The sequence below is a fragment of the Epinephelus lanceolatus genome, chromosome 11 (assembly GCF_041903045.1).
Source record: "Epinephelus lanceolatus isolate andai-2023 chromosome 11, ASM4190304v1, whole genome shotgun sequence".
In the NCBI taxonomy this organism is placed as follows: domain Eukaryota; kingdom Metazoa; phylum Chordata; class Actinopteri; order Perciformes; family Serranidae; genus Epinephelus; species Epinephelus lanceolatus.
Genome location: NC_135744.1, coordinates 1106833 through 1123469, shown reverse-complemented (window position 1 = coordinate 1123469; position 16637 = coordinate 1106833). Strand labels below are relative to the sequence as shown.

General features: G+C 42.1%; 1 protein-coding gene across 8 annotated transcripts in view; it reads right to left on the bottom strand.

Moving 5' to 3' along the window:
* usp25 (ubiquitin specific peptidase 25) overlaps positions 1 to 16637 on the bottom strand; it is a 240471-nt gene that overhangs the window by 34272 nt on the left and 189562 nt on the right. For all 8 annotated transcript variants that reach the window (XR_004502882.2, XM_078172109.1, XM_033649478.2 and 5 more), the window contains one exon: positions 1228 to 1420. Coding sequence is in view for 7 of the 8 variants with exons in the window: in XM_078172109.1 (XP_078028235.1) it covers positions 1228 to 1420 (193 nt within the window). In the remaining variant the exon portion in view is untranslated. The remainder of the gene's footprint in view (positions 1 to 1227; positions 1421 to 16637) is intronic.

Genomic DNA, 16637 nt, shown 5'->3' with positions numbered 1-16637 from the left:
CCAGTATCTAGGTATTTATTTCACATTGGTTGAATTTTTGGCTAAAAAGTTACTGAATCGATTTCAAGTCACTGAATCGTTCCGGATCGTATCGTTCTAAATGAACCAATATCGTCCTTGAATCGTATCGGCAACCACGGATTGTGATACGAATCGAAGTTAAAACGAATCGTTACACCCCTAATTTATTGTGCATACTGGTGGCCAGCACCGAGTCACCACGTTTTACTTAGTCTTGTAGTAAGTATGGATATCAGACAATTTTTGGGAAAAAAACAAAAAGGCAGCAGGAGGAGAGAAAGTAGGAGAGTCATCATCACATGTCGGTCTACCAGGATGTACCATGTTTTATCGGCAGAATAAACTTTTCACGGCTAAACAACAAAGGTAGAGAAATTTTACAACTATCGTTCAGCAAAACGATTTCTATTGTTGTTATTCTTTTGCCTCTATCTCTCTGATGCTTTGGTGTAGCATGCTTTAGCTATGTGTGGAAACGGCGGAGTCTCTGCTTTCATTTGAGGGGTCTGCTGTGTGTTTTGCATAACGTGGTGTCGAGTAAGAGCCTGAAATATGCCCAGTGGGTCAGCACATCGGTGCTGTGTGGAGTTTGATTTGTTGTTATTTATTTAGTTGTTGTTTGAGTTGTGTCTGGGGCATGTAAAAAGGGTTTATACAGCCTTGTAGCCAGGGTTCTGCTGTTTAATTTGATGTGCAACATCACTATATTCTTTGTGATTAGTGCATCACTGTGTTTGCAAAGTCGTTCCCAATTAGGGGACTTTCGGGTTTAACTTTAATTTTGTTTTCAACTCCTAGTGACGCCCCTGCCGTTGCAGAATGGCACATTGCAAGTAATGACCTGTTTCACCTGGTCTCGTTGTGAATCTTTGGTCTGAACTGAGCTTTACCAACATGTCCTGTAAGTTCTTCTGTTACACGTCTGCAACTATGACTTTTTCTGAAAAATCTACCTGCCAGGACGCTCAGAATTTTTTTGAAAACTTGTCTCCATGTGTCTAGATAAAACAACATTTAGATTTTCAGATCTCCAAGAACAAGTGGAAATGCTGCACAGCCCCAGAGCCTTTCTAATGTGTGAACTGAGCAGTGACCTGATTATCTTTGGCAGAGGTATGGGGGATGCACTTGTAACCTTAGACTTAGGTTAATTGGTTAATTCTCTAATTGGCTGTGTGTGTGGTCCTTCTTTTTTCAGGGACTCACATTCCATCTCTTGGCCCAAGTAGGAGCACCAGCGGTTCCTCATGTCCTCCACTGCCAACAGGTCCCTCTCAGTGTCATGGTTCAGCAGCAGAGGGATGCAGGGCACCACCAGCTCGTTCATGATGCCGAGACCTGTTGACACATCCGGTTCTTCTCCTGACTCAAACATGGCAGCCGCTTGCTCATTCAGTTTCTATGGGGAGAGACACAGATCAATCTTTAATACATGAGATTATATGAGTTACTTGAACAACTTTGTCATACATTGATTCATTCATTCAACATTAATCCTCCCCAACAAAACTGAGAGAGATGCAACTCAAACACTCACCCAGTTCATATGAATGAATTTTGTAATTCCTATCATTATTCTTCGTCTTACTTTGATTTAGGGACGATGCTCCAAGATTTGGAACCATAGCTCCTCTTTACAGTTTGACAACTTCTGCTGACTCAAGTATTAAAGCTGGGGTAGGCGGTTTTATTTTGGTGTCATAAGGCAAAAATTCCATAATCATTTTTAAGCATATTGTAATTCAGTGGTAGCAGTGGTGAGGCCTAGCAGCTTTACTACAACCAAAATTAGCTACAGCCAACACAGGGAAAATACCCCAAGAATCACCAAGAGCTGGGGTGGAAAATGACTCACAGGTGGATTACACGGTAACAGACATTGGAACAGACACGACTATGCATCGGATCTGTGACTCAGTGAAGGATAGGGGCACGGACCTATCCACCAGGGCTAGAATTAGCAGCACTCAGGGCAAGGCGAGTGCATCTGTAGAGAACAAAAGTAGCACAGTCGAGAACAAGATGCTTCAGATTTGTCCTTACGGCTGGCAGAAAGTAACATCAATAAAAGGCCTCAGAACTCATCAGGGAAAGAAGAAGTGTGTGGCAAAGAAAGGGCAGAGTAGCCACACTGATCGGTACTTCCTAAGAAGTCAGTCGAGTCAGTCGAATGAAGTTCAGCGACAGGTAGAAAACCACAGTTCACAGGATATCAGTAACACTGCCACTGAAGAGGAGGAGGAGGAGGAGGGGGTAGTAAGAGAGGATGCAGGTGACACTGAGGTTAGTATGCCAGTCAGAGAGAGAACCATGGAGCAAAAGGTTAGAGTTAGATGGCCTAGGGCAAATGACAGTAAAGAATGGGAGATAGTTAAAAGAGATTTGTCAGTAATCTTAAGCAGGCTTAGAGGAAATGCAATAGAAAAGTTAGAAAAGATGGGAGATATAATTTACTCATATGGTGCAGAGTGGTTTGGGGTGCATGAGAGAAAGAGGGGTGAGAGGGTAGAAATAGAGAAGTTAGTTAAGGAAAGGAGACAGTTAAGAAAGCAGTGGAAAAAGGCTACAGAAGAAGAAAGGGAGGGAAGTAATGTGTTGCAAGAGGAATTGAGAAGCAGGCTAGCAGTTCTTAGAAGGGCAGAGCATCTCAGGAAAAAGAGGAGGAAGAAGGAACATGTAAGGATGGGTTTTTTCAGGGACCCTTTTAAGTTTGTTAAAGGATTGTTTAACCAGGAAAAGGGAGGGCAGCATAAAGCAGAAAGGCTACAGGTTGAAGAATATTTGGGAAATACATATTTAGATTTAGAGAAGAATAGGATAGTAGGTTTTCCACCGGATATCCCTCCCTCCCTCCCACGTGATATGGTGGGAGGGATATCCGGTGGAAAACCCTCCCACCACGTGATATGGTGGGAGGGTTTTCCACCGGATATCCCTCCCACCATATCACGTGAAACAGCGAAATTGTAGCTTTCTGACAAGACCAAGCACTTGTCGGTAGTCCAATGTTTTCATAGCGAAAAAAAAAATGATAAAGTTACACTAAAATGACGAATAACAGAGCTTTCATACAGCTTTGCACACACATTACTGTTGGATGGATTACTCGCGAATGCAGGCTTGCAACGAAATGCCACGCATATCACATGAAAGCGCAGGAGCAGAGCTTTCCAGTGATGCCACACACATCATTGTGCTGTCATCCCATCACGCTATAAATCCAGATTTATTGTCTACAAAATAAAAACCTGACGAATTTCTTTACAATCCATTATACAGATCTTGTTATCAGTAACTTCATATAGTGAGGAATATCGTATCTTACCACGTCTTAGGCTTGCGTGTGTTTCTCCCTGTCTATCCACATTTGTAGTCCAGCTTTCAAGATGCAAATATCTCCATATTGTCCAGTTGACACTCCATCAAACTTTGTATGACAAGACCAGCACACTTCACCTTTGCGCACCCGGACAACTGCAGCCTAATTATGCATGCATGACAGGGCTGTAGTCACCATATACATTGAGGGGGACATGTGTGTCCCCCAATGCCCAAAATGCCCCCCCAATATATAACTGAAACTGAAAAACAACAACAAACTTTGTTTACTGCAAACAAAGTGGCAAATATTATCTTGGAGGACATCACTGCACTTGGTTGACTATTTTTCTATTATGTTAGATGTAAACATTGCATGTTTCTTTCAGATACAACACATTTTTGACTTGTGAATGAGTCAATGGAATTTCTTGCAATAATGAAAAAATACTGGCAATCATTTTCCGCCTGGCACAAACCACGTTTTGGACAGCTGTGAAGTGACAGAATGTCCCACCATCATGGTTCTTATATTGCCAGATTCCAGAGAGTCTCCCCTCTTCATATATGGCAGAATATGTCTTCTTCCAACTTGCTATGCTGAGATACATGTAAAAATGTAAGAATTTAGTCACATGGATTTGTTTTTTTCATTGATATAAAAATTAATATAAAATACAGGCACATAGAAGCAAATCTGGATAGCCCTGATTGACCTGAAAAAAACAAGATATAGCATGTGTATCTAGCCTTTATAATGACTGTGATATGAGCTTAAAAGTAAAGGCATTAAAAATACCCCAAAAACGCCTAGGGCCCATAGGGTTAATAGATACTATGGTGCAGAAGGCAGGAATACCAGGTTTTGCAGGGTGTTTAGAGCATACTAGCAGGATCTGGCACCAGATTCAGGCAGCAAAGCTTAAAACAAAAAGGCACCTGTATGTAATATTTTTAGATCTTGCAAATGCGTTTGGTTCAGTACTGCATAAGCCTCATTTGGAGTGCGTTTGAATACTTCAAAGTGCCATAGGTAGTTGTTAACTTAGTGAAAGCATATTTTCTAGGCATCATGGCAGGATGTACAATTTCTCCATTAGCATTTACTATGGCAATGGAAGTAATCTTCAGGGCTTCTAAGTGCGTGATAGGTGGGGAGAGACAGCAGAACGGGTTGCATCTTCCACCAGTTAGGGCTTACATGGATGACATGACACTGGTGACTACAACAATGCCATGTACAAAGAGGCTACTAGAGAAGGTAAATAAGAACCTCAAGTGGGCCAGCATGAAGATCAAACCTGGTAAGTCTAGAAGCATCTCGATACGTAGAGGAAAGTTAAGTGACAGGAAGTTTTTCGTAGATGATGAGGAAATCCCAACAATTAGGGAAAAGTCAGTAAAGAGCTTAGGTAGGTGGCCTTTTGGAGGTGCTGACGTATTGCGGTAAGCGTGTTGTGTCATTTCCGGTGTTTTCTGTGACAGCGTCTCTGTGCTGCTCTAGTGAATTCTACTAGCTTGTTTTCTGCTTTCCTCACTTCAGTTGCTTAACATCTAATTCAAGTCTTAACCCACACTAGTTCTGTTTAAGCACTCATAGCTCTCCTCCTTTTTATGATTTTCTTGCTTTCTCTTAGCTGTTGTTTGCACGTTATTAGCCGTGTTAGCTACATTAGCTTAATAGTTAGCAATGGCTTCTCCTTCTCCTGCTCTTTCTTGCTTGGTGTGCCAAATGTTCAGTTATGCCTCTGCCTCCTTTAGCGACAGTGGTAACTGTAACAAGTGTAGTTTATTTGCTGCATATCTAGAAACCTGGCAAAGTTTATTAGTAATTCAAAACTCTGACAACCCAGAGTTGAGATCAGGACTCAGAGTTGAAGTCTTATTCACTTCTCTGAGCTTCTAGTGCAGTTACCCACCCATAGTTCTATACAAACGGTGTCTGTCCCCCGACCACCTAAATTATCTAAATCTTAAATTAAACAAAGAGGAGATGTGCATAAAAACCTCATAAAAATTAAAACCTCTTCTGTGGCAGAAAGACAAAACAGGAGAATTAAATGCGGACTGTTAAATATCAGGTCTCTATCATCTAAAGCAGTGTTAGTAAACAAATTAATATCACATAATCATATTGATTTACTCAGTCTTACTGAAACCTGGCTGTTTCAAGATGAATATGTCAGTTTAAATGAATCCACTCCTCCCAGTTATAATAATACCCACATTCCTCGAGGCAGCGGCCGAGGAGGGGGAGTTGCAGCCATTTTTAACTGTAGTCTGTTAATCAGCCCTAAACCTAAACTAGATTATAATTCATTTGAAAGCCTTGTTCTTTGTCTTTTACATCCGACCTGGAAAATCTCGCAGCCACTTATATTTGTTATAGTGTACCGTGCTCCTGGCCCGTATTCTGAATTTGTATCTGAATTCTCATTTTATCCAGTTTAGTTCTTCATTCATTCATTCATCTTCTAACCGCTTCATCCTCTTGAGGGTGGCGGGGGGGCTGGAGCCTATCCCAGCTGACATCGGGCGAGAGGCAGGGTACACCCTGGACAGGTCGCCAGACTATCGCAGGGCTGACACATAGAGACAGACAACCACTCACGCTCACATTCACACCTACGGACAATTTAGAGTTATCAATTAACCTAATCCCCAATCTGCATGTCTTTGGACTGTGGGAGGAAGCCGGAGTGCCCGGAGAGAACCCACGCTGACACGGGGAGAACATACAAACTCCGCACAGAAGGGCTCCAACACCGGGAACCGGGAACCCTCTTGCTGTGAGGCGACAGTGCTAACCACCACACCACCGTGCCGCCCCGCCAGTTTAGTTCTTAAATCAGATAAAGTTAATATTGCAGGCGATTTTAACATTCATGTTGACGTTGATAATGACTCCCTGGCTACCGCATTTATCTCATTATTAGACTCTAATGGCTTCAGTCAGGGTGTACATAAACCCACTCACTGATTTAACCATACCCTCGATCTAGTCCTGACGTATGGAATTGAAATTGATAACCTAACTGTCTTTCCACAGAATCCCTCTCTATCAGATCATTATTTAATAACTTTTGATTTCTTTTTACTCGATTACACGCCACTCAGCAACAGTTACTATACTAGATGTTTATCAGATAGTGCTGTCGCAAAATTTAAGGAAATGATTACTCCGTCGTTAAATTTAATACCATGTTCTTCCGTAACAGAGGTTTTTCCTGTACCAACTTTAAACACTCCCGAATTGATCATCTTGTCGATAGTGCTGTAGGCTCGCTGCGAACAACACTCAACTCTGTAGCTCCTCTTAAAAAGAAGTTAACAAAGCAAAGAAAGATCACTCCTTGGTATAACTCTCAAACCTGTAAGTTAAAACAAATATTGCGAAAATCTGAAAGGAATTGGCGATTAACCAAACTGGAAGAATCTCGTTTAGTCTGGGCAGACAGTCTCATAATGTATAAGAGGAGCCTCCGCAATGCCAGAGCAAATTATTACTCAGCTTTAATAGAAGAAAATAAGAATAACCCCTGGTTTCTTCTCAGCATTGTAGCCAGGCTGACTGAGAGTCACAGCTCTATTGAGTCTTGCATTCCTTTAGCCCTTAGCAGTAATGATTTTATGAGCTTTTTTAATGACAAAATTCTAACTATTAGAGGCAAAATTCATGACCTCCTGTCCTCGGATAGTACCTATCTGCCCTCAAACACAGCTGTAAGACCTAATATATATTTAGTTTGCTTCTCCTTGAAGATTTCTCTTCAAGAACTGACCGCAGTGATTTCTTCATCTAAATCATCAACGTGTCTCTTAGACCCCATCCCAACTAGGCTACTTAAGGAAGTCTTACCTTTAGTTAACACTCACTTATTAGACATGATCAATATATCTCTATTAACAGGTTATGTACCACAGTCTTTTAAGGTAGCTGTAATTAAACCTCTCCTAAAAAAGTCCACCCTGGATCCAGAGGCGTTAGCCAACTATAGACCAATATCTAATCTTCCCTTTCTTTCAAAGATCCTTGAGAAAGTAGTCGCAGACCAGCTGTGTGATTTTCTCCATGATAATAATTTATTTGAGGAATTTCAGTCAAAATTACAAATGATCTTCTGATTGCTTCAGACAAAGCACTCGTCTCTGTACTTGTTTTATTAGATCTTAGTGCGGCATTTGACACAACTGACCATCAAATTCTGCTACAGAGACTAGAACACTTAATTGGCCTAAAAGGTTCTGCACTAAGCTGGTTTAGATCTTATTTATCTGATCGTTTTCAGTTTGTTCATGTTCATGATGAATCATCCTTGCGTACTAAAGTTTGTTTTGGAGTTCTGCAAGGTTCTGTGCTCGGACCAATCCCATTTACTCTATATATGCTTCCTTTAGGTAACATCATTAGAAATCACTCTGTAAATTTCCATTGTTACGCAGATGATACACAGTTGTATTTATCGATGAAGCCAGAAGAAAGTAATCAATTAACTAAACTTCATAATTGCCTTAAAGACATAAAAACCTGGATGAGCACCAATTTCCTTATATAAAATTCAGACAAAATTGAAGTTATTGTTCATGGCCCCAAACAACTCAGAGACTCTTTATCTGCTGACATACTTTCTCTAGATGGCATTGCTCTGGCCTCTAGCACTACCGTAAGAAACCTCGGAGTAATATTTGATCAAGATTTGTCTTTTAATTCTCATTTAAAACAAACCTCACGGACTGCATTTTTTATATTTTATTTTTTATTTAGTAATATTGCGAAAATTAGGCCTATCCTGACCCAAAAAGATGCAGAAAAATTGGTCCACGCTTTTGTTACCTCTAGGTTGGATTACTGTAACTCCCTATGATCAGGTAGCTCTAGTAAGTCTTTAAAAACTCTCCAGCTAATTCAGAATGCAGCGGCATGTGTACTAACAGGAACTAAGAAACGAGATCATATTTCTCCTGTTATAGCTTCTCTGCACTGACAGAGTGATGTCGTATGCTGTAAAGCCCTGTGAGGCAAATTGTGATTTGTGATATTAAATAAAATTGATTGATTGATTGATTGATTGACAATGTGGAGCTGAATGATGAGGAACAGGTGGTGAAATGTAGAAAAGATGTGGCTGAAGGATTGGATAGAATAGATAAATCAGAACTTCCAGGAAAGCTGAAGTTGTGGTTTCTGCAATTTGGGCTATATCCTAGGTTAATGTGGCCATTGTCAATTTATGAAATTCCAATATTCGTTGTGAAGAGAACTGAAAGGTTGTTTCGCTATTAGGAAATGGTTGGGCGCTCCTAGGTGCCTAATTAGTGTTGCATTGTATGGAAAAGGGATACTTCAGCTGCCAGTGTCTAGCTTAACAGAGAAATTTAAATGTACCAAAGTCAGGACAGAGCTCTTGTTATCTGGGAGTAAGGACATGGTAGTTAGGAGTGTGGTTCCAAATCCAACCAAGGGTAGGAAGTGGAACCCAAGATTGGCAGTTCAGGAGGCAGAGGCAGCTTTTAGGCATGCAGAGATTGTAGGTAATGTTCAGTTTGGCCGGGGAGGCCTGGAGCTTCACTCAGGCAAACCAGTATGGAATAAAGCAGGTGTGGTTGTGGAACAGATAGGTAGACAAGAGGAAATATTAAGGGGTGCAAAGGTAGTGGCCCAGGCTAAGCAGGGACAGTGGTTGAACTGGGAAAGTGTAGAGAAGAGGAAGCTTAGTTGGAGGGACCTGTGGATTATGGAGGAGAATCATATTAGATTCCTGGTAGGGGCTACATACGATGTGTTACCAACCCCCCAGAAGGTGAAACTGTGGGTAAATGGGGACCCATCATGCCCATTGTGTACAGGTACCACAACCTTAAAGCATATTTTGTCAGGCTGTAAAGTTAGCTTGTCACAAGGCCGATATACATGGCAACATAACCAGGTGTTGAAAAGTTTAGCTGCATGCATTTAAGGGAAACGAAGACAGGTACATTCAGAAGGTTTTAAGAATATGAGTTTAGCAATTCAGTTTGTCTGTGAGGGGGAGAAATACAGAAGGAATAAGTTAGTAAGGAGGCAAGGGTGTGGCGGCCTAAAAGGTGCTTGTGATTGGGAAATGCAAGTAGATTTAGGGGGAAAGCTTGTTGTTCCCCAGGAAATAGTTTGTACCAAGCACAGGCTTGACATAGTGTTGTGGTCAGTGAGTCAACGGATAGTTTATTTCATTGAGCTGACAGTTCCTTGGGAAGACTCAGTGGAAAAAGCCTATGAAAGAAAAAAGCTTAGGTATGCAGACTAGGAGCAGAAGCTGAGCAGTGAGGGTGGAAAACTAGGATTTGTCCAGTGAAAGTGGGGTGTAGGGGATTCATAGCAAGATCAGCTGTCTCGCTCCTGGGGGAACTCGGAGTGTGGGGACAGAGTTTGAGGAAGACAGTGAAGGAAATGTCAGATGAAGCAGCCAGAGTTAGTGTGTGGATTTGGATGAGGAGGAATAATGTCAGTTGGGGGCCAGCAGGGGAAACTACTAAGCAGGGTACATAACTCCTTGAGATCAGGTGGAGAGATCCACCAATCAGTCCTCTCAGGAGAAAATCCAGGAAGAGGAAGGTTATTTAAGTGTGGGAGTGGCCTATTTGAATCCCTTTTGTTTGAGACCATGCTGTAAGGTGAGTGTGTTTGCTGATCCTGTGAGTTTATCTTCTCTATCTCCTTTAACTTTAGCTTATATTGGAGTTATGCTATGTAACGTGTAAAATAGAGTATGGTGAATGTGCTAGGATAGGTAGTATCGGCACTGTCACTACCTGTAGCTCGCATAAACGGAGCCTGTGTTTGTTGAAAGTGGCAGCGTTGTTTGGGCTGAGAAAGCCTGTGAGTTTATCTTCTCTAGCTCCTTTAACTTTAGCTTATATTGGAGTTATGCTATGTAGCGAGTGAAACAGAGCATGGTGAAAGTGCCAGGAACGGTAGTATCGGCACTGTCTCTACCTGGAGCTTGCATGTACGGAGCCTTGGTTTGTTGAAGGTGGCAGTGCTGTTTGGGCTGAGAAAGCCATGTGTAAGTAAGGTAAAGGAGGTTGTTGGGTTGGTGTTGGGAGCAGTGAGACCTGGCATTAGGGGAGTGTCTCTGGGATGCCAGAGATCACTGTCTGGCCTCCTGGAGGTGTCGTTGGACCAACTAGACGAAACACTGGTGAAAAGAGGTTCCCACCTGATGACCCCAAAGACATGTTAGTTATCACTGCTCACTGGCCTGTATAGTTAAGCCTTGCCATAATAGCTTATCATAGGGCTTAGGAGGTTATTCACTAGGGATGCACCGACTATTCGGTAACCGAATATATTCGGCCGAATATTGCAAAAAAACACACATTCGGTATTCGGTGGAATAAGTGAAAAGCAAGGCCCAATAATAGCGGCATGCTGATGCATTTGATAATGCAATCAAACAGCGTGCGGTGATGGCAGTGTGGTGATATTTTATTCTGTCCGTCACTGCACTTGCATTTGCGACTAAAAATAGTTTTGTTCAAGCAAAATAAATCATCCAGCACACTGTGCGAGTACAGAGTTCAACCAGCAGCAGAAACGAAAGGTGAATCCCGCTGGTTGTGGGTTGAACGGGGGTCACAGACAGACAGGAATGTATTCCTGTCAAATACGGCGGCCATAGGCTTACCGGTGACGGAGAAGTCCGGCTCCAATAATGTCCTCTTCTTGGCGTCATGACTGCCCAGAAGTACCTAAACAGCCGAGCCGTGGCAGCACATAGGTATGTGGCATGTCAGAGGAGAATGAGCCGTTCACATTTCTCTCTCTGTGGCAGGTAACGGTCCACAAACCTCACCGCACTTTAGGGACTGTTCTTTACTTGTCAGGGGAGGAGGGTGGCTGGTTGATTTTTATTTTTTTAATTTATTTTATTTTGATCCCTGCTATGTTAATAACTTATTGATGCTGTTTTTGAAGTATGAATAAGTCAATAAGTAATTTATTCCATTGAAATATCACTGATGTATTATAGAGAAGTGATTTTTGCTGTGGTATCATGATACTACTCAGAACTATGATATTTTCACTGGTATCCTACCGTGGGTCACAATTTTGGTACCGTGACAGCACTAATCTGGAGGGGGTTCATCTGCAAAAACTAATGAAAAACGAAACAACGGTATTCAGTATTCGGCACTCGGTATTCGGCCAAGCGTTTAATTTTATTCGACTTTGGCCACAAATTTTCATTTCGGTGCATCCCTATTATTCACTGAGTGCTGATCCTTTCTCGAGAGCACAAACTTCTTGTGTTTATTTGAATGAAGTGGTCTGAGAGAACACTATACTTCTGCTCCTCCTCTTGGCTCTCTTTACAGGCTTAAGAGAATCTAACTCATGATGAAAGACTTTGGCCAATCCAAGGTCATTTCAGAAAGAGAGAGAGCATTCCTATTGGCTGTTCTACAGATGCACAACCCTTTGATGATGGTCTGTTTCAATGGTGGCAAATCCTGCAGAGAAAGTTATTTTTCCAGCACTGGAATCAACTGTCAACCTCCGGTCTCCTCTCAGTCAGCTATGCTAATATTTGGTAAATTTAGGCTCTTAAGTTTATTTTTCAGGTCTTGGTGGTGCTTTCTGTGGTTGGCTTTGGTCACTGAGTCACTCTTCAGGATGAGAAAATCAACTCACTTCTAGCTAGCTGCTAACTAGAAATGTTGACGTTTTCAAATGTAAACATAAAGGACAGATGGAGAAGAATGAGCTCCAGCTGCCCTTGTATCCTGCTAGCCATTGTACAACCAGATATAAACTAGACAACCTCTATGCCACATCAGTTTCCAACTGAGAAAACTGTGATATCCTTTAATCCACCGAAACTTGTTTGAATCCTGGACAGCATCATTCAATCAGGTGATTCCTTTTCTATTTTCCCATCTGACCAAGAAGAGGACTCTGGTGAGAGAGGGAGAAGGGGCATGCGCTTTACGGTGAGTAAGGACTGGTGTGTGAGTGGCAATGTGAGGTACTGTCCCGTCCCTGTTGTGGATCTCTGCAGCCCATGTTTGGGAAAAACAACTATACAGCCCTCCTGTTGTGGTCTGGTGTGTGGTGTAGTCAGATAAATCATTGCACAACCAGAAACCATGGACTACCATAACCATCAGGAAAGATGGACAATTAAAAGGCAGCAGCCAACAATGTAAGAAGACACAAAAAGGCAGGGCTCCAGACTAACTAAGTAGGAGCACTTTAGCCCTTGCCTGAAGATTGAGGAGCACAAGCAGAAAATTTAGGGGCACACCTTAAATCGTCCAGCAGACCCAATCATTCACATCTTTGGCCATTTTAACAGTATCATGAACTATACGTAGTCTTCTGCATATTAACATAATTTTTAATTTTTTAAATATTTAGCATCAAAGAGACTTGTGGTCAGTGAGATGTGAGGATACTTAAAATAGCATCTATACAGATGTCAAGCCCTGACTATATCTGACTGATCTTTAATGAAAGCTGTTGTCCTGACAATATTAACCTAATAGCCAGACACAATTTATTTAGCCTATTGTTGAAGTGGATTGAAAAACGGACATCGATGAGAAATCCAGAAGGCCTTACACAAGGCCTCAGAGGCCCCATAAGAGAAAAAGGCCTGAAAATAGCCCTGTTGAATCACAAAACGAGCAAAAAAAACAGAACCAGCAGAATAATCTAACGAAAAGGAAGAACCCAAACAAGCCCATTCTACCACTGACGGCCCAGAAAAAGAGGAGGAAAAGAACCGGAGCTGATTATTGACTACATGACGTGCATGTCACCCATAAGTGACCTTTCACCATTGCAGGCAAAGTCAGGACCCACAAGAGAACAGCAGTAAGAGGAGATGGAGGTTAGATCGAAAAAGAGATTTAAAATGCTAAAAGTATAAATTGGTAAAATAAAGAAAAGATATAATGTGTGATTTGTAATGTTCATTCTGTAATAAACATTGAATCAGTATCTATGAGTAGAAATGTGCGTGATTTTATATCATGGTTATATTGTAATAATGAAATGAATGTGTTTAATCAAGTAAAGTTTGGTAACTATTAAACTTTTAATGATTTTATACAGAAATGTTTAAAAGTGAACTTTATGATGAGTGCATGTAACAATAACTAATGATATTGTGTGTGTAATGGATAAATGGGGAAATGAAAGGATAGGTGGAAAGTACAAAGACTGCTGAGTAGGCACAGATGGCTGGAGAAAATGGGAAGTACCTGAATTAAAACAGATGGTTTGATTAACAGATTAGCAAAGCTCAGCAAAAACATTGGTTCATGACCAGGGTCGCTGGGGGGTATGAACTAATGTGCTGAACTTTTAGAAAAGGACACCAAGTTTCGGTCACGTATCACTTGTTTATCATAGCAAAGGTGATCACACCATCTGTGACTGTCCTTGTGCTAGCCTCGTGCTTTCCGATGATCTAATGTAGGATATCCATTTAGGGGCAGTAAAGGAGGAGATTTGGTGAAGGATGACCATGTAGGGATGAAGAAAAAGGAATAAAAACTCAAGGTTTTAGAGAAGTGCAGACTACTGATCGATTGCTGGGGGGGCACTCACTCTGAACGAGGACGGGAGCTGAACAAAGTTTTTCCATCTGAAAACAATTTCAACTGAACAAAACAACTTTGCGGTTATCATGGACTGAAACAAAAACCAAAGGAGGAGATGGGACAAATGACCTTGAGCTCATCCTGTTCGCACTCAGTCCCCTGTACGAATTGCTACTATAGATTTTTGAGATTTCGCATTTTTTACTTCCAGCCTTATTCTCCAGAATCCAAGGGGGTCGTGAGTAAAAGAGCAATAGGGAAGGGAGAGGGAAAAAATGTTTTGATTGTTTTTGAAACAACTCTCTATTGATTGCATTTATTGCATCTGATTGGTATTGCTGTTTTACTGCTGTAAGCTTCTGTATAATTAAAAATAAGTAACTCATCTGCTGTTAAAGTAACAGTTTTCTGTACTTATTAAATTTGATTTAAGGGTTTCTTAAAAAATCCCCTAGCCTCTCCTCAGTGATGTAAAATTACAGCTTGTGTGCAGCTAAGTCAGGTCCATAGACGAAGGCTCTTGTCGGTTGGTCTAGACTCAAAAATTAACATTTACCTAGCAGCAAAAGTATACTTGCAGCTTTAATAATTTCCTGCAACTGTTACATTTTAGAAAGGAGCTGTCGTTAACTTAAGTGTTTCCTCTAGTATTCTTAATGTTCAAGCCACTAAGGGTGCTAGTGAGAAGGCAGTGGGGAAGGCTTTAGGAAGAAGACAGTTAATAGCTGGATGAATCACCTTCACACCAGTCTAAGTATTGATTAGAAACTTGCACTGTAGGTGAACAGGCAGGCTAATCTTGTCCACTTTAATGTGAAGGCTGGTATGGACTCTTGAACATGAGTATCGGGTAACACTATGGGCTCTAGTTTCACAGACTGGGCGAGGTGGGGGCGCAGCACACCTGCGCTTCTCCAACTGGGTGTGGCCAGGCGGATTTTGCAAGTTTGGCACACCGTGCACGCTGGCGCAGCTACTCGTCTGTCCCACCTCCGTCCCTCCTACCTGCGCAAGTCGGAAAGAGGTAGGAGAGAAGGCGTGGAGTGGGTTATACACACATCACACCAATCAAATGAGCCCCTCTCCTCGCCCTTAAATGTGCCGTGCGAAGGTGTAATGAGAGTTTACTCAATTCGCCATGGCAGAAGAGAGCAGCAGCGTCAGACACAAAACGAATGTTTTGGTCCGGGAGGTCCAAGCTCGCAGTGTCCGAATATACGGAACTGCAAGCAGACCTCCATGGGCTGATGATGCAAAGGTAGCCTGGGAGGAGGTCACCACAATTGTAAATCAATGTTGCGTTTCTCTCGTGCGCTCTCTCTTTCTCTCTCGCAGTCTCACTCTGTTTCTTTTCTTTTGGCTTTTCTAAGATGACAGATGCTGAATATATACTCCCTATCTGATGCTGTGGCTGTTTGGGGTTGGCTGAGAGGATGCAAACTCATTAGTTTGCAGCTGTGTTAATCAAATCAGGTTGGGTTTCCATTATGCGTGCCAAACGCGCCAAACGGTGCCAATCCCCTTTGATCTGACATCAGATGTGACGGGACAGTCGATATAGAGATACATTTATGTGCTGATTGCAGATAGTTGCATTGAATAGTGTTTTTTTGGGTATTTATTGCATTGTCAATGTGCCTGATATTCTGGAAACCTACCTGTGAGGTTTTGGTGACGTGTGCACACTGTCCGTCGGTCAGCCAAACTTCGGCTTACACCAGCTGCGCTCCGCCTGCGCTGACAGTAGACGTGGTTTCAGCTGGCGAGCTCTTAGCGCACCTTCGGCGAAGCCTTTTGGCACGAAACTGTCACTGCGCCAAGCTTGATCTGTCAAGCTTGGCGCTTGGGTGTGCGCCGCCACACCCATCTCAGCGCACCTCGGTCTGCCAAACTACCAAACTGAGCGCGCCTCGGGTTGCGCTGCTTGAAACTAGCTCTGCGCGGGGTTCGCCACCCTGCACTGCGCCGGGAAACTAGAGCCTTATGTAGTTGAGGCAACAGGTCTGCTCAGCTGCTCTGCAGCAGCAAACTGATATGATGCAGATTTACATGAGAATTCATGTAAAATGGAGGTTGAACCATGAACATAAATTGTAACATAAACCGAAAGCTTGTAAAGCATTTTAATAAATTAATCTTTCATAATGAAAATAGCTGGAGACTGAGAACAAACTGATGTATGAGTCCAATAAATTTTAATCAATCAACGACGAACATCATCATTGTATTGTGTTTCTGTGACTTCTGGTATGGACTGAGGGCTGCTGGAAACTGTTGGAAACTGCCCGGCTGAATCCCAATGTCTGGAATTTACCGCACTTACAGACTTGCGGACCTTGCGCTTCCTGGTAAGTCTGATGCTTAAGGCTGTCTACAATTTAACCAGTTCACAAGGGGTCTAAAGTAGATTTTCTGCAGACTTCCAGAGAGTCTGCTTGGGGTGCAGACTTCAGCACATTTCACTGATTTAATAACCCACAATTCATTGCAGTGGGGATGTGACATTGTGGTTTTTTCAATTGCTGAAAACAACCTATGGCTATATAAAATAGTTATTGATAGTTAGGCCTATTAAAATGCTACTTGAACTGTGTAGGCCAAAAGTAATATTCAGCCACATCATAATACAGAAATATGTATAGGCTTTTGAGGGAATGAATATGCATTTTAAAACTGCAGCCTAACAGGCTGCGCAGTGAAATGGGCTAAAA